At 38.7% G+C, this 22,672-nt stretch overlaps 3 protein-coding genes across 4 annotated transcripts; all 3 read right to left on the bottom strand.

Annotated features, from left to right (window-relative positions):
• Positions 1 to 1,182: 1,182 nt before the first annotated feature.
• On the bottom strand, positions 1,183 to 3,933 carry cldn15a (claudin 15a). The gene is made up of 5 exons (XM_040043477.1): positions 3,564 to 3,933; positions 3,153 to 3,317; positions 2,804 to 2,885; positions 2,617 to 2,724; positions 1,183 to 1,614 (listed from the first exon to the last, which is right to left on the bottom strand). The coding sequence occupies exons 1-5, from the start codon at positions 3,778 to 3,780 to the stop codon at positions 1,521 to 1,523; spliced, it is 666 nt and encodes a 221-aa protein (XP_039899411.1). The 5' UTR covers positions 3,781 to 3,933; the 3' UTR covers positions 1,183 to 1,520.
• A 9,496-nt stretch (positions 3,934 to 13,429) lies between these two features.
• On the bottom strand, positions 13,430 to 18,892 carry fis1 (fission, mitochondrial 1). The gene is made up of 5 exons (XM_040043504.1): positions 18,848 to 18,892; positions 18,111 to 18,243; positions 15,466 to 15,542; positions 14,273 to 14,378; positions 13,430 to 14,186 (listed from the first exon to the last, which is right to left on the bottom strand). Exons 1-5 carry the CDS (start codon positions 18,890 to 18,892, stop codon positions 14,083 to 14,085), a joined length of 465 nt encoding a protein of 154 aa, XP_039899438.1. The 3' UTR covers positions 13,430 to 14,082.
• Positions 18,893 to 19,014: 122 nt separating this feature from the next.
• On the bottom strand, positions 19,015 to 22,157 carry zgc:103586. Of its 2 annotated transcripts, none has more exons than XM_040043506.1 (5): positions 21,942 to 22,157; positions 21,737 to 21,853; positions 20,425 to 20,584; positions 20,293 to 20,350; positions 19,015 to 19,305 (listed from the first exon to the last, which is right to left on the bottom strand). In XM_040043506.1, exons 1-5 carry the CDS (start codon positions 21,946 to 21,948, stop codon positions 19,192 to 19,194), a joined length of 456 nt encoding a protein of 151 aa, XP_039899440.1. In that variant the 5' UTR covers positions 21,949 to 22,157; the 3' UTR covers positions 19,015 to 19,191. The 2 variants fall into 2 exon arrangements, with proteins under 2 accessions (XP_039899440.1, XP_039899441.1); XM_040043507.1 differs by having other exon boundaries at positions 20,425 to 20,536; positions 21,942 to 22,145.
• Positions 22,158 to 22,672: the final 515 nt, after the last annotated feature.

Raw genomic sequence — 22,672 nt, forward strand, 5'->3', positions numbered from 1 at the left:
GCTTCAGTGCTCGATATGTTGGGCATTCAGAGACTTGGTTGTAACGAGTGGTTATTTGAGTAACTGTTGCCTTCCTGGACAGTCTGGACATTCTAATCTGACCTTTGACATCAGCAAGACATTTTCTCGCATCTGGATATTTTCTCTTTTTCAGACTGTTTCACTGTAAACCCTACAAAGGGTTGTGATCTGTCGCACTCAAAGTCACTTAAATCAAATTTCTTCCCCATTCTGACGCCGAGGTTAAGCTTCAGCAGATAATTGCACTATCGAGCATTTTAACAGTCTTAATAAGAAGCTGGGCAGCCATGTTTCACCAAAACAGCTTGAGTTCACCTTGAACCGGTGGACACACACACACCAACTCACATAAGATGTGTTCTCCTCTTGTGTTTTGTTAACAAACTGAACAAGAAGTTGCTGAGCTGAGACCTGGTGCTATCAAAGGCACACAAGTCACAGGATTTTCAATCATTCGGTGGTTGATGTGTCCTCTAAACGGAGTCACTGTCATCCTGGTTGAGACCGCTTCCACCTGCATACATTTACCACGGGATAAGGTGACCACCCAGTGACTCTTCCCTATCTTCTTTATTTAATAATCACGTGAGCTGCCGTCACGCACTGTTTACGGTGCTGCTTCCCGCCACTTTAATGACACATCATAAATAAGTTGTACAAAATACAGTCTTTATTTGACACATAAAGACATTTGAATTTGCTGCTTTTAGCACCAAATTTAAATAGTAAAAATGTGGAATTTGATGAAAATATAACATTTGCAATCAGTCTTTACTCTGAACACAGACACTGAACAGGTTGTTGATGATTTCCCACAATATTTTACCCAAATCATGTCCTGATGACCTGTAATTATGCGCCTGGCTGATGGTTTTTTAATTTTAATTTTATTTTTTATTTAAAAAAAAGGAAGAATACAGCCACCACTGTTTTTGTCTGTGGTAAGTAAAACTGGAATGTTCAATGTAAAACATTTAAATTTGTACATTTGCTTACCCCCCTCCCCCCCCAAAAAACAACAACAACAACAACAAAACCCCAAAAACAAACAAACAGGCAAAATACAATCAAAACAAAGACAACCTGCCCTCCAGCGCCTCTTGCAGGTGTCGCCTACAAAACTGTACAAAACAACATATCCCAACAATCATCACACTTTTGACCTTCCCCTTACAAATGTGATTGAATTCATTGGAAAATAAGTGACAATATCAGAGAAATATAAATATTAATCATTGAGAGCACACAGTGAGTTTGTGCAGTGACGCTGATGTTTTGTCAAGCTTTTTGCAATCATTTTATCCATGTTATTTCTACAGAACATACATTTTGAAACTGCGGTTATTTGTATATAACATATACAGCTGAAATACTCCCAACAGTGAACATCTGATGCACTGCAAGTGTTTCCACAGTGATGAAATGGCACAATGTGTTAGTTAGACCAGCCAAAAGTGATGGGATGAATAAGTCCACAAAGCTCAGTTTCCAAATCCTGCTCAGACGTAAGCGTTTCTCCCGTAAGTACTGGCGGCCAGGCTTCTGGTTGGTGCTGGTCCAGAATACACAGTTCCCCTTGCATGAGGTAGAGGGCTGCAGAGAAAGAAAACGTCAGGATCAGATGGTGGAAATACAAATCACCCCAAGCATGCTGCACATCATATACTCAGAGTCTCAGCAAGGAAATTAAAAGTTTTAGAATAGTGTTAGAATAAGTTATCCTTATAGTGGCAGTGCACCTATCAGAAGTGAATATAAACAGGCTATGGTCAGTGTAAAGTGAGTAAAATTCTTGTGAATAATCTAGTTACTACTTTTTTTGACCACTGGGGGGAGCCAACTTTCTAATCAGGGACATGAGCACTTGCCACTAGGCAGCCATCTTGGTAACGTGTTTGCATTGTTTCTTTTTAAAGCACAGTTTAGATCCACTTGAATTCTAATGATTACCTGGATAGAAAAATAAATCACTAATCTGATTTAAAAAGTTTACAATTTTACCGACTTTCTAATAAAATAAGGTTTTAATAAAGATGTGTGTGGGTTTTTGTTTCTGTTTCTGCCAAAGATTTTCATTCTTTTTCAAATCTTTGATTGCTACGTCTCCGTTATTCACTTTGAGCAGTCTGAGACCTGCTCAGGAGCTTCCATCTCCAAACAGAGATCTCTCCACAGACAAATTTAAAATCTTTTCTATGCTGTGTTTTATGATGTCCCTGTAATGAAGGTTGGTCAAAAAATTTTCATACAATTTTTATTTGTTCTTTTGCCTATGTTTACCATTGAGACAGGTAATTACCAAATAAACTATAAACCTACTATAAGCCCCTTAAACCTGCCACTTAGCACAGTCGAGACAAAGACACCTGGATGGGTGGGACCTATCGACACTTTGAGATAAGCTCATGTTGCCACAGTGAGTCGCTAGAGAGCCATGGGATCCGTCTCCCTTTGTATCACATTAATAACAGAACATTCAGCACATTCGTGTTTTCTTTAATTAAACCAGAACATTTTTCATGGCCGGGCCAGATTGCACCTGTAGACTCTGAGAATTACCTCCAGCTCTGTACATCAAAAAGAGATCAAACTCACTATTTTTCCTCTGTGCCCAACTTGCAGGAGCAGGTGAGAACGGCTCCTCCAGCGATGGCGAGCACAGCAGAGCACCAGCCGATGTAAAGCCCTTCTCCTATCTCATACCTGTGACACATAGCAAAATTATGGGCTGCCGGCACTGCACTTTAGGCCTGTTTATCTCACACCACTAACAGCAACTTACTTTGTGCCAGGGTAGTAGGGATCAAAGAAATTCTGAGTGATATTGAAAGCATACCAGGACACTGCAACCATAGTGCACAAACCTTTTGATAGAAAAAAACAGACAACAACAACAGGGAGTCTTTAGTGAGCAATAAAACAGTGACGGGTCAGAGTTTAACTCTGATCCAAAGTATTGAAGTAAACAAAAATAGGTAGGACTGATCTTAAAGGACGGTAGGGCATTATCATGATTCATCAGCATGCTGGGGAGGTTTCTTTATCTTCTTTAAGGGGTAGTGTAATAGGAGGTCAATATTGTTATCTGAATAGCCAGGAAGAACAGACTGTATTTTCTATGTTTTTGTTACCTTGAAGCATAAAAAGTACTCCAGAGGTGCCTGCGATCCTCCCTTTGAGAACATAGTTTTCTCCTCCCGCTTTAGAGCATTGTATCCCGATCAGCGAGCCCAGCAGTCCAAATGTGCCAAACACTATCGAGGCAATCATCAAGGCACGAGACGCTTGGATGTAACCTGGAAACAGTGCATAGATACACAAAACCACATAATTCTAGCAGATTTTTCAAAGATGGATTGATGTTTTAATGTGTACCCACAGTACAACAAAAGATAGGACATCTAAGCTCTTCAAGTTGTCCTTTTAATACATTTCTTATGACAGAAACCCTCCTCCAGACAAAGCAACATAAACATTTGCTGGAATCCAACTTTCCCGAACCTCATGATATTATTAAGAAGTCAATTTTTTTGTCAGCATACCATTCAAAGCGAGCATCGAAGGGAAGTCCCTGCAGTTACTGACCCCGGTTGAATCTGTCGCGCAGGACATCCACAGGTTTTCATAGATTGTAGAGGTGGTGATGACATTTCCGTCAACAGTGGAGGTCCTCCAGTAACGGTTTGGAATCGCAACCCCCACCATTATCCATCCGATGAACCCCAAAATCACAGCCACCACTTCCACGATTGGATCCATGACTTCTCCTCGGCCCAACTGTCAGTGACGACAGACTGAAGTTTTTGAATTTAATAAAAGTTGTTTTTTTATGAAGATAAAAACATCGGATTTGGGTGAATGTGTGTGTGTGATGTGTGTCCGCTCCGCCACTGAGAGATGTGTCCAGTTCAACAGATAAGTATAATCAGTTATATGACTCACTTGCAGTCTCTCCTCCCCCTACACTCTCTCTCTCTCTCTCTCACACGCACACACGTGTACTCTATCCTCTTTTTTTTTTTTTTTTGCATTTTACACCCCTGAAACTGAACAGGTGTTTATCGGTTCACTTTCAGGGTCCAATGGTCATCTGCTACTCTTAATGACGCCGTGACTCTGTATGCATTTCTGGTTATGTTTATGAAAAATACTCAAACATATAAAATTCTCCCATCTCTCATAATAAATGATCATACTATTTGTCATTCAATAACTTTTAAAGGATATCATTGCTTAAAAAACTAGTTTTTTTGTAATCACTATTCACTATAACACTTCAAAACTCATATCGAAACATATACGAATATATTTCTCTAAATTATGCTCCACCGCATAGGTTTTATTGTTTCGGTTTGCATATCTCAAGGCCAGAAGACTCGAGTTAACAATTTCTTTGTCACACCCTGTGCTTGGGAAACATCAATATTTAACAGGTTCAATTTAATGTCACAAACACCAACCAGAGACCAAGGTCTAACGCTGCCCAGTTCATCCCGTAGTTTCTCAGTTTGTTTCATGCCATTAATAATCCTCCTGATAGCTTTTAGGTCAGCGTTGACAAATCCAGGGCACTCTGAGTTTACCTCACTGATAATTTGAAGATAAATCTTAACCTGCATTTCACACCAAGTCGGTAGAGGTGGGGAGATTTATAAACCAGCGAATGTGTTTGTTTATAGGTCAGCCTCCAGAAATAGCCCCAGCTCACCAACAATAAGCCAGACTCAAGCTGCTGGTGAGCCGAGTGTTTGGAAGGGAAAGTTCGACTTGTGGAAATGAAAAAGACACAAAGGTTGTTAATTGTAACAAAAATTCAAATGTTTTGCATTTATTTTACGCAATGACAAAGAAACTAATAACTAAAAACTCACAAAATGCTTAAATAAACCGATTAAATATAATGAGCACATTTTCAGTGATATAATCAAAGAGGGTTATGCTCTTTATGTTTCATCAGATAGGTTATTAAACTGCTCAAATGGCATGTAACAACTGAAGGTAAGTAACATAGTTTGGCAACATTACTGAGTGAACTGGGAGACCATGAAACATTTTGTGCTGATAAAAAAAAAACTACAAATGTTCAAAGGCTCCTTTTGAAAATGACTTCTTATTATCATTACTGTTTCAAATTGATTGTGTTTTGTTAGTCACCACAACTGCAACTGTAATTCGTGTTCTTTGCAAATGTGAACAAGCTGAAGAACATGGTTAACACGGCTGCCTGATAAATATTAGCATACTAGCATCGTCATTGTGGTCATTGCGCGCACTTAGCTAAAAGTGCTACTAGCAAAAGTCAACACTTTAACTTAACATTTTACTGTTTTCATGAAACAAATTTCCATCAGACCTGAAATATTTCAGCCCACTTTTCCAACAAGTGTTGCTCAACTTCCATAAAATTTATATATTTTTCTTTTTTTAATGGAACCATTAAGCAGGAATTTGATTACTGGTTTTAGCAACAGTACTGCCAAATGTAAGGTCGTCATAATGATGCATTACTTTGGAACAACTTAGCTCCAACAGCTCTTATGAAGAAACTGTCACTGTTTTTTTAACACCATTTACACTTTAATGATTTACCCATCACACACTTTCCAGAGTCTCCAGCTATTTGTGAAAAATGTTCTGGGTTGTTTTTGGTGATGAGGCTGCTGCTAGCAGGTCTCAAATCACTCTTCCTGCTCATGATCAAAATTCCTTTGCTGGTTTTAGACCAATCTCTAAACTCCCTTTTTGGTCTATGGTGGTGGATAAAATTGTCCTTCAGCTCTAGACTTTTCTGGAAATAAATGGCGTCACTGAAACATTTCAGTCAGGTTTCAAAATAACATCACAGCACAGAAACTGTACTTTTAAACATTTTTGATGATCTTTTATTAATTGCAGACTCAGGTAATCCTGCCTTTTTAGTGCTTTTAGACCTGAGTGTTTGATAGAGTGGATCATGGTGTCCTAGTCTTTATGGAGAGCTGTGAGCACTAAAGGAACTCACCTTGAATTGTTTTTACGTCATATTCAGTGGCTTACATGGGGCATCCCTCAAGGATCTATCCTTGGCCCAGTACTCTTTTCACTTTCATGTTATGGTGATGATTTAAAAATTGACTTTATCTTAAAAAGAATACTATATATATATATATATATATATATATATATATATATATTGTAAAAGGCCTTGCTGGACTGTATTGCAGACAAAAAAAACATGATCAGTGATAGACCTTTCCAACATGAATGGACAAAAAACAGAGGTGGTACTATTCGAACCTCCTGACACACATTGTTCTTTTAAGGGGGAACTTTTTCATTTGGAAAATTGCAAAACACCGTTTGCAAAAAAGAAAAAACTAAACAAAACAGGAGTGACCTTTTTGTCTGGCAGTTTTATATTTAATAACTAAATTTTGTTGTTAAATTGCCTCTTCCAGCTGAGGGCCCTTGCAAAGATTACAAATATTCCCTCATCTGCTGACTTAATTAAGTAATTCATGCTTTAACTTAATCCAGGCTTCAATATTGGAATCGCCTTTATTTTGGAGTCATGCAGGCTTTGCAGGCGGCAGCTCGACTCCTGACAGCCACATATAAGCGAGACCATATTTCTTCTTTACACTGGCTTCCAGTATGCTTTACAGTTCATTTAAAGATTTTATTGTTTGTTTTTTAAAGCCACTAAATGGATTAGCACCCTATAACCTTTCTGAACTTTTATCTTGGCGTAGTCATCAGATGCTTGTGTTTGTTCATACAAGCAGACTGAAGCCGAGGCTGCACCTAAGCTTTACCAATCTACCTCTTCAAATTAGGACCTCACCAGCACTCGACATCTTTAAAACCAGCTCGAAGACATGTCTTTACTCCCTAGCGTTTAAATATAAACAAGATTTTGACACTTCACTTCACTTTTGTTTTGTTTATTTTTCATCTTATTTTTTTCTGTATTTGATGTCAACCCTTATTTTTTATAAATGTGCCGATAACCCCCCCACCCCCGCCCAATTGACTGTTGAGAAGAGGAGGATATTGTCAAAATGCTTCTCCAGCACAAACGGCTTTTTGAATCTCTCCACAGTGATAGGAGTGCATGATTAGCCAGAACACTCAGAGTAATTTAATGCTCCAACAAACCTTCCAGGAAACAAAAACATTCTTGGGAAAGGGGCACCCAGATATTTGTGCTGATGTTTTTAATGATTACCTGATGGCTTCTTTTAACTAGTTCGTTTTTTAAAGCATTACATTTGACATTTTCAGTACGTTTTACACACATTTCTTTTCCTGTGATTTAATTAATGTCTGAGATTTAGTTATGTACAAAAGAAAATTTGGAACATTATTAATGGTCCATATAAAAAAGATATTGTACCTCAGAATAGAAACAATATATGGTTATATTAAAACAGTGTAGTAACAAAAATATTGCACTTCAGGATATCCACAGTCAATATTATTTATTTTATCTTTATTTAACTGATCCAATCTCTTTCACAATGACAGCCATGTGAACTCAAAATATATAAAAAGCACAGCAAACCAATAATCTAATATTAATTATAGCTTAATTGTGATAATTTAAAAGGAACCCTTTTAGATACTTGAAGTTTTACATCCCATCTGACTATTAAGAATATCATGTACAACAGGATAAATACTGTTAGTACATGCATACTACATACACCAATGTAAGTGTTTCAAACTAAATATCTGCCATTATTATTGGCAGATAATATATATTTATATATATGTGTGTGTGTGTGTGTATATATATATATAACAATTCTGTAACTGTAACTTCGGTCGTTGCTGTGCTTTTTTTGGAAGTCGAATTTCCCAGAGGAACCCACCCGAGGGATTAATAAAGTTCTATCTTATCTTATCTTATCTTATCTTATCTTATGTGCCTTCCAAGAACAGGTCATTAAAAGCCGGCGAGATGAGCATGTGATGAGTGGACACAACTAGAGAGATGAGATCGAGCAGGTAAGTGCTTAGTAAGTTTTTTGTGTCCACTTGTTTATTTAAAACGTCAGTATGTCTGTAAATAATCATTGACTCTAATTGTTAAAAGATTCACAATTATTTGTGTGTGTGTGTGTGTGTGTGTGTGTGTGTGTGTGTGTGTGGAGGGGGGTGGACTTTAAATTAAAAAAACTAAACAAAAAAGGTGACCTCACATCTCCTACACCAATCAGGATTTAGTAACATTTGTATCAAAATAAAACAATAGTTGTTGGACTGTTGCTCACGTTGCCAGGCCACAGTCAAATATTTTTGACCACGCCCATAAAGCCATAATGAAACCAATCAGTTGCTTTAAATGGTTTAACGTATTACACAACCTTTAAGTGTCATATCGAAACATGCATATCAATGCTAAGAGGAAATTGCTAAAACTGGAGAGCAATATTCACCGCTTTTTACCAGCGCAAAATACCCACAGGGAATGGCAGGTATAAGTCTGTCACATAGGTCCAGACAGTGTGGATTTATTGGTACACAAAGAATAAATTTGGATTTGGTGCCACCATAATATCTTTAAAACCTGAACTCATCTTGCTGAGGAATCTCTCAAGTACAGACGGTACCCATCTGTGAAAGTGTCAGCAAAACTTGTGAAATGTCATGACCGCATCTTATACTATTGCAGTGCTGCTCCATGGACAGAAAACACATGCCAAAGTATTCAGTTTCACCGCTGTGTTAATTTTCTGCCACAATAGGTGTGTTCAGAATCACTTTTCCCATCTTGACACACAGAGGTACGCACAAACAGACTTACAAGGTGAAATTTCCACACAGAAATCTTGATTTTATTACTAGAGTCTAGTGCCAATTAGCAAATGTTGGTATGCTTGGGTAAACATTAACATTGTCCTGATGAGCAACAGGTCGAAACTTCAAAGAGCAACTATGATTTTCCACTTTCCACTCACTTTCCAGAAAGTTACAGATTTGGCATCTTTCATTTTAAATCATTTGTATCCAAGTATAATGAAAAATGATCAAAAGCTGCATTGCAGATGGTGCAAAATCCACAAGGCTTATAAGGAAATGAAATGTGTGTTAACATGTGTATGTGTGCATTCATGCACACGTGTTTCTTTGTGTGTGTGTGTGTGTGTGTGTGTGTGTGTGTGTGTGTATTAAGATATTTGACCATAGCCTTTTTCTGTATTATTATATAATGTCTTCTTCTCCTTCTTATAATACTATTAATACATACATTTAACACTGAAGCCATAATTTCTGTTTGCAATTAAGTGATGCTATGAGTTATAATAATAACAGTTAATTGTTCATATTCATTATTCACTTAAATAACGGCCTCGTGAACTTGGTCTGAATGCACTGCTGTCTCAAGAGCTGTGCAGCATGGCTGTGTCACCAGATTCCAGGTGTGTACAGTTGGCTGCTGACTACAAACAGAGGTCATCTCTGTTGTCTGTCTTTTCAAAGTTTACCAATAAGCCTCTCCCTTTCTTTATTAGTACTTTATATTTATGGAACTGCACATTTATTTATTTATGCATTTATTTTGTTCTTGTTCTGTTGTAGGTTTGGATACCCCCCCCCCCCCCCCCCAAATAGAAGAAATAATCCTTTAAAAACTATATTTTGTATTTACACATTATGTAATTGGGACAGATACACTAAAAATAAGAAATCTTTCTACTACGACTTTTCAGAAAACACCTTTTCATGGTACTATATATACATCATGATGATGGGGAGAATATAGTTAACCACGTGACCCCCTTTCTATCCTGTTTGTTTAAGCTTTTCCTCTTTTCTGTGTTGTTTGTCCATTTCCTGTGCTATTGTTGTTTTAATTTTAGAAAAAAGTTTAAAAAACACTCTTGTGCTTTGAAAACAAAAACAGTAGAAGAAACTTGTCTTGTGATTGTGCAGCACCCACATGGTGTCATTTATGTTAATGCCAGATTAAAAAGAAACAGCAACAACACATCATCAGTTAAAGAAATTAAAAATGCAATGCAAAGGACAAGGGTTAAGAGTTTTTCCATAATTCCGACACCCTTCATTTTGACGTCTGCTTCGCTCCTGTAAAGTGTTGTGAGCGCTCTGTGATCGGTTGCGACACAAACAACCTTTGTTCCCGCAGATGCCTCTGGCCTCTGTTTCACGACACAGCCCCACATACAAAGACAGACTCACTTTCACATTATGATGAATATGACATGTGAACAGCACAATAAAAGAGAGACAAAAAGTAACATGTACCGCCTTTCCTTGTGTCTGCCCGCAATCAGCTGTTTAACTGGATTATACAACAACCTTAATTTCCAGTGTAGTTACACCTGCACAGCGGGGGGTAAGTGAGCCTCTACACTGTGCTCCTTCGCGGTGATTAAACATTAGTATCTGTGTTAAACCCGCTGGGTACTTGACGGACGTTGGCCCTCAGACGCACTGAAGCTGAGCTGAATTACACCAGCTCTGATGAATCATTGATGTTTAAGTGTGTTTAAACTGCGCGTGGGAAGAGGCTGGAGACAGCTCGGGGGTCAGTTAGACATCATGTCTATTTTCTGCTCCTCTGTTTGGATATTTGTTTCTTCAGATATGGTTTTATCTAATTGTTTACCTAAATGATCATCTATTTTACACCAGAGAAAATGATTGTTTTCTCAGGCCGATCCGAGTTTCGGTCCTTTCACCCGGGTTAATAAGTAACATCCCACCGCGCTGATAACGCGGCACATAAACCATAGCCTCCATAAACCTCCCCGTTGTAAAAAGATGTTGACTGTTTGAATCTCTCCGAGGGTCAAGATATGAGGATGATCGAGAGTGAGCGAACTCGTGCGTGGGTTAAACTCTCAGAGATCACAACACAAGCTGTCACATTGTGTGCACCAAATCCCTCATTGTAAATCTAACAGTTAATAAATGACATTGATAAGAATGGGGTTTCATATCGGACTTTGATTTATCGATTGGTCTTTATGGATATGGTAGGAAAAATGCTACAGTGTTACAGAATCCTGGCTCCTGTTTCCTTGTAGAAACTCTTACACCGTGTGTTTTAAAGCCATTCAGTTCTTCTTCATCCCAAACCATGTCTAGATTATAAGCTGTCTTGTGTTGGAGTGATGCTGGACCTTAATAAAACAGTACCTGCATCAGTTACAAGGACCCACTTTTTATGAAATCAGTGAAACAATGACAGGAGCGTGGGTGGTGCCTTGAAGAAAGGGAGGTGCTCTTCATTATAGGAAATTTTCCCAGTTGTACTTACAGGCGTACCGTAGAAACTCCAGAATTTTGTACTATTTGCTCGATCCTTCATGAAAATAGCATTTTCTTCATTTTTGTGACTAATAAATCGATGTTTAAAAGCATTCTATCTTTTGTTTTAGCATCATAGTGCAGTGAACTATTTACTATTCAGAAATTGTGCGCACAAATATGTCAGACTACATATTTTAATAAGCCAATACGCAGACATCGTTGATGCACAAGACCCCGTTTTATTTTGATGGTGAGAAAATTCAACATTTCAGGCTTTCATCTTTAATAGTTTATCTTTTGAAATAAGCATTTTCAATTACTGCCTCTGATTTTAATGTGCAAGAAAAACGATATAAACATTGTATGTCATAAAAACAAAAAACACGCCTTTAATTCTAATACATATATGACGCTAAATTGAACGGCAATTATTATGTAGCCTACTGTACATTCAAACTATGGACCATCACATGTTTTTTTGCAAAGAGCAGAGCAGAAAATAAGAAAGGTGAATAAAAGTTTTCTTCATTTTTGTGACAAAAAATGTAATGTTAAAAAAAATTGTCTAATTTTACAGTATTGAGTAATTCAAGTGTTTATCATTTAAAATTGTCACAAGTTGTCTTTTGCAACTTTGAAGGTTTTTTGTTTTGTTTGTTTGTTTTTTTAAATTAATGTGTTCTTGAATATGGGACTTTGCAGAATAGCCGGTCTTCTTTCATATTTTCAATATATTATCGGTTGATTGATTCGGTAATTAAAAAAAATCAGCTGGAAAAGTATTTAATATGTGAAGCTAAAATTTCACAGCAATTTTCATTTTAATGCAAATCAGAGTTTGGTTGATTTAAGACGGTGTTGTGACTTAAATGCTGTAGCCTACTGAAAATCTCTTGCCGTGTTAAACAAAAGAGCTCTTGGAAATGGAATTTTTTGGACACCTATGCAACACCAGTCCCATAAATCTATAAAATAGAATGACATCTTGCTCTCATCTCAATAAAGCCCTGACAGTTTTGATGGAGCACAAACAGGTCCTTTATATAACCCCGCGAGCAGCTTGGGTGCAGAAGAACACCGAGCTTTACATAGATTCTGTTGACTGATGCGCCAAAGTGCGCAAAGGTGAAGCAGGAAGGAAAATCTGACACGGAGCCTGTTGTGGACTTCAGGTGTTAATACTGAGGGACGTGTGAACATAAATATGCCTTGTGGTAATAAGGAGTTCGGGAGCTAAATGCGTTCAAGTTCATTTGGTGTGTGAGGAAGCTTGCGTGCGCGCGCTCCCGCTCTTTAACAAACCAGTCAGGTGGACCGGGAATCGTCAGGGGAGCGAGCCGGTGACTCGACGGGACCTACAGCTTTGACACCGCGCTCACAGCTGCTGTGTTCACCGTGTTTGTTGATCTGATGTGTGTTATGCGTGGCAGTGATGGGAACACCACTGCGCAATATCGCATATGTCAGATTATCGGTTCATTATCAAATAGCAAACGAATAAAAAGATTATACATACATATTTTAGTATCATTAAACAGGTTCTAAAGTAAATATGAGAATAGCTTCAAAAGTATATAACATGTTTTTAAAGTTACGTTCAATTTTATAAAAGGATTTTAAACGATTTTGAGTCATTTGTAGATTAATTTAATTATTTGATTCAATTATTATTATTTTCTTTTTTAAAGCACAGCAGTGCAGTCACTGCTTGAAGTTCTTGGTCTAAATGCCGTTTAGATCCTTTCTGCGTGGATTTCTCTGCGAGGGCAATCCAGCTTCTTCCCACAGACATAGGTGTTAGATAACTGGTGATTGTGTGCTGTTTGTGGATGTCAGGTGAATAAAAGGCTTCAACGTACAATTAAAATGTGACTTGTGAATACATATCCCAAACAACATAGGCTAATTATGCTAACTATGTAAAATTCAGATTTTGACTTTTCTTAATTTCATTTCATTACAATGTATTTATCCATATAAATACATTGCTCAATGTTTTAATATCTTCTTATTATAATGAGGACTCCATGTAATCAAATGCTTATTTGTGCTACTTGTGCTGCAAAAGAATTTAAAGTATAGCTTTTACTCCACAGTAGTGTGTGTGTGTGTTACTCTGAGATATCAAAAGCATACAACACAAATCTCTCATTTGAAAATCATTTTATTAATAGAGATGGAAAACAACCCATTATTATTAATGTTAGGAAATGCTTTTTACACAACATAAAACAGTTTAATTTCCATTATAAGAGCTGCATCCCTTTAAGAAACTGCGTGTCCAGAGTAAATGCAAACATCTGCTCACTGCCTCCTCAGCAGAGGCCGAGACGTCACCATCAAACAAATGATTCTCTTCCCTCATTACAGGATTACAGGCTTCACTTTCCGCTTCATCAGTAACACTTTCTGTAACGCTTCAAAAATCAATGCAACGAACAACAACTGAAGCAAAATCATGCATCTGGACAAATTTTCTTTTTACAAGCTGTAAATATTTGGGCTGAAGTGCACAGTATAAAAATTATATAAGGGTTAAGCGACACGTCTCCTATTCTAGTTTGTTTAAACGACAAATGAGGAAGTGACAGGTTATTAGTGTGTCAACAAATGTATGTACGACGATTTTCACCCCTGTTACAGCTGGCAATATTCAAATCTTTTAAATAACGCAGTTTAATTTCACCCTCAAATCAGAATTCTACGTCTTCCAAGCTTTTAGTACAAAAGCTTTATTTTTATGCAGGTTGGTCAGTGTGTGAGTCCAGAAAAACATCCAGGTTCCCACTCACACCCAAGTTAGGATTTGGCAGCTCCTTTTGACACGGCCAAGCCGATGAGGCCCGCTAAACCGGCCACGCCAAGGCCGATTCCCCCGACGATCGCCATGCCGACAAGACCATCTAGATATCAAGAGGTAAAAGGTCAGGATGTAGTTTTCAAAACACAAGCGCTTTTATTATGAAACCATTTAGTGCCTCTTTCTTACCTTTCTTTAAAGCCTTGTCGATGAGCTTCTCCATCTCCAGAGCCTGCTTGTTCCCCGGCTCGTTCTTTAGGAGAATGCGGATATACTTGAGAGCTTTTTCATATTCCTGGAGGGAGAAGAGAAAGTCTAGTTTACGGAAGTCCTTCCAAAAGCAGCTCTCATCACTCGACAGCCACCCCTGTAACACCTCCAAGCGGCTATCTAAATTAATGGGGAGATAGAGCCATGGCAGTAATTGCTGTGGTCAGTGGGACTTTGCTCCATAATAAAGGGTCTAAAAACTTTTTTTTTTTCTCCGCCTGCTATCCACATCCAGGTTACACAACGCTCCTCCATTGAATGTGCCGCCATGATCGACGTCATCCCTCCAGATCACTCGAAACAAATGCTGATTCATGTAACGGATACGGCAAACCAAGGATACCAATAAGTGTGCTTATCTGCGTCTTTTTATGTCTCCCACCACACAGTTCAAACGGTCATGAAGCTCTCACTGCATGCCTGTGATTGGTTCGTTTGTTTACCGCTTCAGCTGCTGATCGGCTCGTTGGGAATGCGGGCAGCGTAACCGCCGACTTCAGTGGCAAAACTTTTCCACAGATTCATTAAATGGCATGTCTCTCTGGCATCATTAAAAAGGACATTTTTATTCACGCAGGCAAGCATGAAAGAAACCCATCATGTGTTGAAGATCGTCAGGTAAAAGGCGTTCATGTACGCTCATTGTGCAAAAGGTAACACGGAAGAGACCGAGTTCATTGTGACCTGCAGACTTTGAAGGTCTGATTAGTTATCTTCCAAGTATGGTGAGTGGGAGGTCAGAGAGGAGCACATTATGGTACTGAAATACAAGTGAGGACATTTCTTTTACAGAGAACTGGGTGTGTTAAGGAAACATTTTCCTATTAGTGTATGTAACCATGCCTCAGCAGTACTTTAGGATTAGACCAATTAGAAAAACCCTCGGTAAATGCGAACCAATGAGTAAGATGACATGCTTTTAGGGAGGAGCAGGAAGTAAGAGGTAAAGGCAGAGAGAGAAATATTTTGCTCTGTCTGTCAGATTTGACCTTTGCCCTCTCTCTTATCTGAAGCTCAAAAGCAGCGTGATACAAAAGCAGAGATTTCTGCAGGTCTGTTTCTTCATTTTGTCTCCCATAAACCTGAACTGAGAAGAAACAGGTGCCACTCACTTTGAGTCTGTAGTTGGCCACTGCAAGGTAGAACAAAAAGTCCCGGGAGTCGTCCTTTGATGCTTTCTGAACCAGTTCTACGAGAAAAACAAACAAACAAACAAACACACAAACAAACAAACACACGATTCAAACCAGGAAAGCTGAAAACACACTGAAGCCACAAAGTCACAAGTTACAAGAATAATCACTGTGCAGGTAATGGAGCTGGCTGTGCTGAGCTTTTCCAGTGACGCAGCGCCGGTGCCTAATCCAAAACCAGTTCCACCCATTTATACAGAAAGAAAAAGACCACAAAATTGCTGGTTCCAAAGTTGGAGACGCTGACCTCAGCGACCGCAGGAGGAGCTGCCGCAATGACTCACTGATGACACTCATCATTATCATTATTATTATTTTTTTTATAAGAAAGGAGAGGAAAAAAAACAACAACAACCAAAAAAATGAAAAAAAAAAAAAAAAAAAAGACAGTAGGAAACCACAGCAACAACCAACATGAGCATCAGTAACAGTAAATAAAAATATTGAATGTTACTGAGTAGCATACAGTGCTAATAATGCATAAAATGTTAAGAGGCAACAGCCAAGAGTGAGCCAGTACACACCCGAGCACCGAGAACCATCAGTGCACCAGCAGGCGGGGGCACCAGCCACTGGCAGGGAGTATGGGGGGGAGATGTTCTGAGAGAGGTGGAGTCTAAGACCAGACACAAACATGCATTCCCACCCTCAAAGACACATATGAAAATACTCACACACTCACCCAACATGGAGACACACAGACCTGTACGCACACACACTCACACTCACCCAGTTCCGGGCTCCAGGACCCCCGCAGGGGCAATCCAGCAGCAACTTAGACTGTGATGGTCACCGCAGCTTAGACTGTACAATCCTTTTATTTGTATTGTTTGTTGTTTCAAAACCTTATCGTTAACAGCTGAAACAACACTTAAATCAATAGACTCATTATTTACAAAAAAAGGGAAAAAACCTCCACAAAAATTCTTGATTAAAAGTTATTCCCATTTGAAGATTGGAATATTTTTGCTGTGTTGATGACAAATCCCTGAGTTTTAATAATGTTAAAAATTGACTTTTTATGTATAAGATTTTACTTGGACATGCCAACCTCCTTTATTTATTAGTGCAAGCACAGACTGTGGGTTTAGCACTAGGGCCACCACTAGAGGGGACTGTGAAGTAATTTATAGGTTCACTAAATTTGGACAAAATGTGCTGTCACTACTCAAAATACTAACCAATTACAGGAAGAGTCTATCAATGGGAATAACGGAGCGCTCTACTTATCACACATTTAAGGCTCATCTTAAACAACGGCTGAAACTAAACCAGCTCTGTTCCCACTTTTAACTTATCAAGTCTTTGTTTACTGTAAAGTTTTGAAGTGACCTGCCTGGGATCACAGTTTCCATCTTACACTTTTTGTATACCGATGTCCATTAACAATGTAGTTAAATAACTACTTAAAAACAAAAACAACGACAAAAACCAAACAAAAGATTAAACTATTCATTTGAAACAGTCCATAGCGTACCAACTTTATTCATAAAGCACTTTAAAACAGTTGTAGAAGACACCGAGTGCTGTACATAAAAATGAAATTAAAATGAAGTGAAGACAGTACCAATAAAAACTGCAATAAAATAAAAACAAGCAAGTATAAAACAATAAAAACAAGCAGAGATGTATGTCACATGCTGGGTAGAAAGTCAGAGAATATAAATGTGCTTTAACATGGGTTTTTGAAATGGACACGTAGCTGACTGTCTAATGTGAAAAGGCAATTTATCCACATAGGAACAACAAGTCAGATGACCAGAGAGCTCGGACAGGAGGGTGGGAATAAAGACAGGCCTAGACCATTTAAGGATTTAAAAACAAATACAAGAACTTGGGCTCTAGAGTGCACAGGCAGCCAGAATAGGTGTAATGTGCCCACAGCACAGCACAGCAGCATTCTGCACCAATATCGAGTTGATAGGGAAGAATGGGTAACTCTAACATTAAGGGCATCACAATAATCAAGCTGAGACATAATAAAAGTAGCTATTACAGTCTCCAGATGAAAGGACAGGTGTCCCCTTTGCCAGTTTTCTTAAATGAAAGAGCTGGACTTAACTACTGCAGCAATATACATGCTCATGTTGAACTGTGGGCTGGTTCTCAAAAAAGTCCAAACTGAATAAGTACAGCACCAGCACTGCGTCAACGGAAAAGAGTCATCAGGAAACCTATAACGAGTCTACAATCCAAGGACATTTCTATAATTTTAGTTACTACAGTTACATTATTTTGTGGTGCAAGGGAAAGCTCTGGTTAATTTTACGAGTTGATAACCAGCTTCCTGTAACCGTTTATCCTGATTCCCAAAAGTTAGGGTAAGTGAATCCTGATAGCAGAAAGAAATCCTAGCTATGTTGAACTCACTTTGTAGTACAGGGCCCTGGTTATGTGTTCAGCATCAGTTGCGATGGTGATTTAACGAGGTAAAAAGGAAGCTACTTTGATGACTCAAGCTATCTGGATTTTCAGTACACCGCAAGGGGCACTTGCAACAATCCTGTTAGCCAACAGAAAAGTAATAACATTATAAGTACATAAGGCGCAGTGGGTGGACTTACCCTCCAAAAGTACAATCCCCTTCTTGATATCCTGTGAGTATTTACTCCTGATCAAACACCAAGCATACTCAAACTTTGTTTCTTTGGAGACAGCACCCTTCGCCAGCTCGCTGTTATATTTCTTCTCAAATTTCTGGAATTATAAAAATAGACAAAAATGACCGGTTTCATAGTCAAAGGAGCTTGCAAAGAAAAGCGTCTGGACTTCTTTAAGTTGCTTGAAGACGTTTCACCTCTCATCCGAGAAGCTTCTTCAGTTCTAAGGTCAAATGGTGGAGAGTCCCAGATTTATACCTAAAATTTATACCTTGTTTCATATTTTATTATTATTTATTCATTTACAGAAAAAGTCACTTCGATTGTGTTTATATTAGCAGATGCCCTGACCCTTCCTCAGTATTGTTTGTTGTGTATCCACGAGGAACAATTACAATGTTCAGCTATTGAGCAGGTTAGTTCACAAAGTAAAGTCTAACATCACTGCCAAACTACATTAGCCATAAACTGTTTTATTAGTCGAAACTACGATAACACAGTGTCCGGATGTTCACTCATAAACATGATGATTAGCACGAGCTAGCTACGTGACGCGACTAAGTGCGTGTCGACATGTCACATGTCTCCCGAGTACCAACGTTTATCGACTGACAGACGCCGTGGGACGACAGGAAAAGTCGCTCATATGCTAAATGTGTGTTTTAATCCCAAGGAAGAAGTTTAATAACGTGAAAACTTACTAGAAGGTCTTCAGGAGCCACCACATCACTCAGTACAGCCTCCATGTTTCCGGAAACTAATTTAAGACACGCCCAGCGTGGTCACATGACAGACACATAAACGTCATCGTGAGATCTCTCTGGTAACGCCTCGCTTGCGTAACAAAAAAACATCAGACGTTTAAACAATAAGCTTTATTGTTTATGGGTAGCTTGGCATCACATTTACATTTATTTATCGTAAAATAACTTCAAAGATGATAGAAGTCTACAGGCTGTTTTATTTTTATTTATTATTTATTTAATTATTTAATTTTGCTATGTCACTGTAAGATCAGCCGAAGAAGGATCTCGCTGAGGTTTCATCAGTTCTTAGCTAGATGTGATGGGGAAAAGGCTAAAGGCAACAGTTCACTGAGGCTGGTTTCTTTGTAAGAGCCGTCTGGCTTGGTCAAGTATACAGTCCAGTCTGATCCAAACTGTGAAACACAGAGAGAGAGAGCAAAAAAGATATAAAAATATCAGCAAGCGAGGCTTAAAATGGGTCATTTCCAAAATTATAATTTATTCCTAACATAAAGTATTTCAAAGCCCAGGCAAGACTCAACAGGAATAAAATATCATTGGACTGGATTAAATGGCGAGTCTAACAATAATGGGTCATCTTTAACAAAATAAAGTTCATGCATTATATTTCTAAAAGCTACATGTATGTAAAGCATGAGGTTTAGAGTGGTTTGTGTTTTTAATTTTGATTAAAATGGTCTATTGGATTACAGAAAACATCCCTTCTAATCACACTGTAAACATCAGCAGGAAGATCGCAAGTCAGCAACAACAAAGTATAACCCAACATTGAGAATCACAAGTGGTGGGAAAGGGGCGAGACATGCTCAGTGATGTATCATGGTGAATGCGCCTTACTAACATCGGGCTGGAGCTACAGGGTGCCACGTTTATGAATGTCGCGTGTCCAGAGGTCTTTTATACCTTGCAGTATAACTCTCCTGAACAAATCCAGGTGACACATGATATGATGTGGTATGATATGGGTGTCACTCGCACATATTCGTACATATTTGATCTTCATCAATTTTACTGCAGCACTTTCTTGTTGTTACTGTCTTTGATGTCTGTAAGTGTGACGCCTCCAGTTCCCCAAAGGTACAATTTTAATTTCTGAAAGGACACATAATAAATCTAATCTAATCTTAAATGTTTATGACAAGATTTTAGGAGGAGAAAATATGCTTTTTTTTGCTGATACAAAGTGCCCTTCACTGTAGCAAAGCTATAACACTTTACTGTTCTAGTTTAACAAGCCTGTAAAATGCAGCTTCTCCTGCTGGAAGACACACAGCTACTTATCACTGTAGATGTGTTTTACAGGGAAGGATGAATATGGGTTCCTGGATTCATGGGTTACTTTCCTAGATGGGAAAAATGCCTTAGAGACACCTCCTCACCTCCATGAGGACCTGTCGGCACGCTCCGCATGGTCCAACAAAGCGGTCTTTGATGTCACTGCATAGAGGAGAGGAGAGGATGAGCGCTCAGGAATATGTTGCAACGTGCTTTGTTGAGACTGAGTGTCTTACCATGTCACGGCGATGGCGCTGAACTGTGTGTGGCCCTCCACCACAGCTCTCTGGATGGCAGTCCGCTCGGCACACACCGTCAGTCCATAAGATGCATTCTCCACATTGCAGCCTGGAATCCTAACAATACTTAGACCCTGGGCTCTTTTACAGTGCTCTACTGGGAGGCATCGTAAAATCATATTTGATATCTCCGGCTTTTGAAAAGCAATCGTACTTTGTCAGGTGTACATTTGGGTCTGACTGTTTTACTGCCTTCTCTTGGTATGTCAAAATCTGTGATTCGTAAATTGTTTTATAAATAAAGTCTGCCGAAACTATTAAAATATATAAAAAGAATTACGATAGGAAATTGCCTCTGTCAGTTTTATTTACTTTCTATAGAGATCACATTATTGTATTATAACTTCTGCATGCCGTTTTTACTACTGAACCAAGTTACAGACAATAGAGTAGAATAGAATAGAATAGAATAGCAATATCCTTTATTGTCTCTCATTGGGGAAATTCACAGCCAAGTTAAGCTCAGTGCCAGATGAGATCAAAGCGGATTGGATAAAAAAAAGTTTATAGGTTTATTCCACGAAATGAAAGTTTCACTGCAGCAGCACATCTGCATTATGAGAAGCTACAAAATCCTGCGCAACAAACAAACGATAACATTTACTACAGTGCAATATACACGAACATGTATATTAATTGTGAGTATGAGGTTATGGATAAACACAAATTCTCATATTAGAAGAACAGTCAAATAAAAGTGAAAATTGAATAATGTTATATAGTGAGTAGTATCGGTGGAAGAGTACTTGGGTTCATTTACTGTCGTTAAGAACATAGACCATTGAGTGCACACTAGAAATAAAATTCAGTGCACTGACTTGCAATCGAATCAGCCTAAGTAAACAAATCTAAATATCAAAACCTAAAATGTATACATGTGAGCATATAAGAAAAATGCTTATATACATGTGATAATTAAGAAAAGCACAGGATCTTAGAAATGAATAAATATTGTATCTGGTTTTTGTTGCTTGATTATAAAAAACAGTGCATTAGTACACGAGAAGCATACGAGTACTATAACTGCTGTTGCTGTTGTGCTGTGGTTTTATCACAACATTTAATCTGCAGATAAACTAATAAGCACATAAAAAGCACTATACTGGCCCCTGAAATGAAGCCACCGTTAATTGCACTTAAGGACAGTAGCCTGCTTGCTTAATTGCACTTTCATCCATTACTTAATATTACGGTATCTATGACAACCACACTTTATGAGCTTGCAAAACACACTCCTGTCTGTTATTACCTGTGATTATGGCACCATCTGCTGTCAACACGGCCGCACCGACAGGGAAGCGGCTGTATGGACAGTAAGCCTTGTCCCGAGCCTGCAGGCACTTTGAAACGAGCTCCTTTACTTGATCTGCGCATGACAGGCAACAAACCTGTGTGAGCTGTGATTAAACAAATGACCCCCGAGGCTGCTGAGACTCCGTGAGGGGTGCACTTGCCTGTCATTGTAGCTGAAGACGCTTCTGGATTATGTCACCTTATCCAACTACGCTGTCCCGTGACAAAGAAATAAACTATGGTAATGCAAGTGGCTTTTAATTCAGGTCTGCCGACGGCTGCCAGGGGGCCGCGAAACTACGAGGCTTTGTGACAGCTGTTTACCGTTCACGTTATTGGCTGGCAGGGGTGCAGCGTCATCGACCAGACTGGGACCGTTATGTCAGGACTGCAGAGGACCTGGCTTTTGGCAACTTTCTCGCGAGAAAAGTGGGATGAGAATCATTTAAATTTTTAATCAGACAAAGTAAAACACTCGGAGGTTCTACATCACCAGAAAGTGTGAATAAAGCTGCTGTGGTGTAAGGCAGAGCGGGGCTTGTTTACTGGTTTTAGTGCTCGGACATATTTAAGGCATCCAAACTGAACAGATGGAAGAAGAGGCAAAGATTTGTTGTTTCCTCTATTGTTCATCTGTGTTTCCTACATACTTAGAAATAAAGTCATCAAGAACTTTCCTAAATTCCACGAGTGGGTTAAACCATCACAATGATTTGAACAAGCATCTCTGTATTCAAAGCTCTCCGTGACAGAGGCTTTCATTGTAGTGCAGAGCTGTTCAGTGAACCACACCGCTGCACTGGCTCACACGTTTGTTCATTAAAAAGAACACAGCCACTTGCTAAAAGTACAAATTCTGCTTCCGTGGGTCTCTTATACACGCTGCTCCTGT

Source organism: Simochromis diagramma, unplaced genomic scaffold, assembly GCF_900408965.1.
Source record: "Simochromis diagramma unplaced genomic scaffold, fSimDia1.1 OVJJ01000656.1, whole genome shotgun sequence".
Classification (NCBI taxonomy): domain Eukaryota; kingdom Metazoa; phylum Chordata; class Actinopteri; order Cichliformes; family Cichlidae; genus Simochromis; species Simochromis diagramma.

Excerpts from the sequence above, each read along its gene's own strand:
- cldn15a (XM_040043477.1), bottom strand. The coding sequence starts at position 3,780 with ATGGATCCAATCGTGGAAGTGGTGGCTGTGATTTTGGGGTTCATCGGA. Across the intron at positions 3,318-3,563 it reads TTCGATGCTCGCTTTGAATG|GTTACATCCAAGCGTCTCGT; the intron begins GTATGCTGACAA and ends CACTGTTTCCAG. Across the intron at positions 1,615-2,616 it reads TTGGGCACAGAGGAAAAATA|CCCTCTACCTCATGCAAGGG; the intron begins GTGAGTTTGATC and ends CTTTCTCTGCAG.
- fis1 (XM_040043504.1), bottom strand. The coding sequence starts at position 18,892 with ATGGAGGCTGTACTGAGTGATGTGGTGGCTCCTGAAGACCTTCTA. Across the intron at positions 18,244-18,847 it reads TGGCTCCTGAAGACCTTCTA|AAATTTGAGAAGAAATATAA; the intron begins GTAAGTTTTCAC and ends TTATAATTCCAG. Across the intron at positions 14,379-15,465 it reads TGGCCAACTACAGACTCAAA|GAATATGAAAAAGCTCTCAA; the intron begins GTGAGTGGCACC and ends TTCTCCCTCCAG.
- zgc:103586 (XM_040043506.1), bottom strand. Across the intron at positions 20,351-20,424 it reads AGCGCCATCGCCGTGACATG|TGACATCAAAGACCGCTTTG; the intron begins GTAAGACACTCA and ends TCCTCTATGCAG. Across the intron at positions 19,306-20,292 it reads GCCGACAGGTCCTCATGGAG|TTTGGATCAGACTGGACTGT; the intron begins GTGAGGAGGTGT and ends TGTGTTTCACAG.